Source organism: Bison bison, unplaced genomic scaffold (assembly GCF_000754665.1).
Source record: "Bison bison bison isolate TAMUID 2011002044 unplaced genomic scaffold, Bison_UMD1.0 scf7180017864141, whole genome shotgun sequence".
NCBI classification, from domain to species: Eukaryota; Metazoa; Chordata; class Mammalia; order Artiodactyla; family Bovidae; genus Bison; species Bison bison.
Genome location: NW_011494713.1, coordinates 3,662,379 through 3,665,140, shown reverse-complemented (window position 1 = coordinate 3,665,140; position 2,762 = coordinate 3,662,379). Strand labels below are relative to the sequence as shown.

Genomic DNA, 2,762 nt, shown 5'->3' with positions numbered 1-2,762 from the left:
TGACCTCCACTCCTAGGTCTGCCTGTTAGTATCCCTGAGAAGCAGGGCCCCAGTATTGCCATATGGACCCAGTTGGGGCTGGAACTGGGTTAGACTGAGTGGGTGACGGAGGAGGCTGGTTGGGAGGTGAGATTCTATCTGGACAGATGGGCCCTCACCCCTGGCTGCTGAGCCTTTTCTTACATATTTATCTGTTCTCCAGACAAATATTTATTGACTGATTACCTTGTGCCAAGCAGTGTGCTGGACACCAGGGAGACAATGGAAACCAAAATAGATGTGATCCCTGTTCAGGAAGGCTGACAACTAGCAATTATTATTATTATTATTTTTTTGTTTGGTGAATAATCAAGTTTATTTAGGTACAGTCTATGTACGAGAGAAGTTGAGATGTTTCTAATTTATTCTTCATTATAGTCCAGTCTTTTAGGGACTTCCCTGGTAGTCCCAGTGGTTAGGACTCTACACCCCCACTGAAAAATATGGAACGCTTCACGAATTTGCATGTCATCCTTGCGCAGGGGCCATGCTAATCTTCTCTGTATCGTTCCAATTTTAGTATATGTGCTGCCGAAGCGAGCACGACAACTAGCAATTATAACTCAGCATCTTGAGTGCTGCAAGAGGAGAGGAGCAGAGGGCCCTGGGAGCTTGGGAGGAAGGAAGGCTTCCTAACCCTGTGTGGAGGAGTCAAGGAAGGCTTCCTGGAGGAGGAGTCATCCAGACCTAGATGGGAAGCCAGGCAGGCAGAAGAGAGAGGAGTGTTCCAGAGAGTGGGAATGGTGTGGGTGGATGGGTCCTCACCCCCAACCCCCCCACCTCCTACAATAGAGTTGGGCCCCTGCCCTTACCCTAGCCTTGAGAGCTGGTTCCCAACCACTCCCTTCCCTGCCCCCAGCAACACCAGATCCCTGAGAGACCTGGATGCTTGAGCACTTGTCCTGGAGAGCAAAGACTCGGAGGCCTGAGAGAGTTTTGGGTCGTTCAGGGAACTGACACAGGTTTAGTGTTGCTGAGCCTTGGAGTGTGACAGGGCTGTGAGGAGAGAAGAGGTGGGGCCTGATCCTGGGAGCTTATCCTGAGAACACAGGGTGTTAGGTAGAACTTGCTCAGGCTGCAGAGTGGAAACTAATCCTGCCGTTCTGTCTCCCCTTTCCTATCACTGTCCTCCCTGACAGGCAGCAAACACATGGCAGACAGACAGACTCGTGGGTACCAGCTGGGCTTTATTGGAAACATTGCAATCTTTACCACACATCCTCACTCACACTCACACTCACAATGACACTCCTGCCCTGCTGCAGCCAGGCCAGGTCTGATGCAGGAGGGCAGGGGGCCTGGTCTCTCCCTTCTAGTCCTTGGTTCCCCAGGGCTTCAGTGATTCACATTCTGTCTTCAGAACACAGAGCTCTCTCTGGGCTGTCATAGGGTAACTGCTGGAACACTTCTCTGGGGGAGGAAAGAGAGGCAAGGTCACGGACTGAGGTCTTGGGCAGGGGCTTGGAGGGAGGAGGCAGGGCTAGGAAGGGTCAGGCTTGCCCTGGCAGAGTTCTTCTTCAGTCTCCGGATGATGCGACCCACCCATGGCTGGTCTGGGGGTGCACAGAGCTCGTGGCCTCTCTGCGTGGTGAACCTGGAGACAAAGGTCAGAGATCAGAGAAAACAGCCCTGGAACCCAGTTTCCCAGCAGGCCCAGGTGGGAAGGTCAACGACTGGGGACCACATCTGGGAACCTATTTCAGGGACTTCCTTGCAGGGGTTTAGCTTGGCAAGGAGAAGAGAGATAAGGAGGTGAGAGTGGATTTCACCAGGGGCAGATGGGGGAGGTGAGGCCAGACAGGCTCCTTCTAAAACTCACACGACGGCAGGCAGCCTGCAGCCATCCTTGAGGAGCAGGTAGCGGTAGGCTCGCACCAGGAATACAGGGATGGGGCGCTGGGTCACAGACAGGCAGCAGTCTTCAGCGTCGTTGGCACCTCCCAGAGCTAGGGTGGGATTAGTGTCAAGATACAGGGATCCTGAGGAGGGGAGGTCATAGCCCTCACTGGTGTTAAGGACATCTGTCTGGGTGTGGCGGCAGCTAGACCAGATTAATCCTCATCCAGTATGAGCCAATATGGCCCTGCATGTTAAGCTGCTTTAGTCATGTTCGACTCTTTGAAAACCCATGGACTGTAGCCCACCAGGCTCCTCTGTCAGTAGAATTTTCCCGGCAAGAGTACTGGAGTGGGTTGCCATGCCCTTCTTCAGGGGATCTTCCTGACCCAGGGATCAAACCATGTCTCTTATGTCTCCTACATTGGCAGGCGGGTTCTTTACCACTAGCGCCACCTGTGGTTGCTAAATAAATTGAAGCGCTATTTGCCAACAACTGCTGTTCTGAGCCCCGCAGATGACTTTCTGCTACCTGGATCACCCCAACTTCTTCTCTCCCAAGTCCTTTTAACTTCTCCACAGGAAGTTAAGATGGAGAATTCATGCTGGTCACCGTGTCCGTGGAGGGATGAATGTGGATTGGGGAGCAGGCTGGGGGTAGGGTCGCAGCAGGAAGCTGACATTAGTAGAATTTAGGAATTGTTAAAATTTTTGATCATTTAGCCCTGGCTCAGTGTCTCCCATTCTCCCCACCTTAAGCAAATATAGACTGTTCTCTCCTGCCTGGGAAACTGAGGCAGCAGGCAATAGAGCCTGCAGAGAGAGAGGGAATCGTAGGCTCTGGATACACCAAGAGACAGACACACACTGGAATTTGGGGGCTCAGG

At 52.5% G+C, this 2,762-nt stretch overlaps 1 protein-coding gene across 2 annotated transcripts in view; it reads right to left on the bottom strand.

The window, feature by feature from the left end:
* Positions 1-1,206: 1,206 nt before the first annotated feature.
* The window catches only part of CCL19 (chemokine (C-C motif) ligand 19), a 2,089-nt gene continuing 533 nt past the window's right edge, over positions 1,207-2,762 (bottom strand). The window contains exons 2-4 of one of the 2 annotated variants that reach the window (XM_010840088.1): positions 1,859-1,985; positions 1,540-1,633; positions 1,207-1,449 (exon numbers count right to left, since the gene is read on the bottom strand). In XM_010840088.1, the coding sequence (XP_010838390.1) occupies positions 1,423-1,449; positions 1,540-1,633; positions 1,859-1,985 (248 nt within the window). In that variant the 3' untranslated portion in view covers positions 1,207-1,422. Of the gene's footprint in view, positions 1,634-1,858; positions 1,986-2,762 lie in introns of both variants that reach the window. The other variant, XM_010840087.1, reaches the window with a different exon arrangement.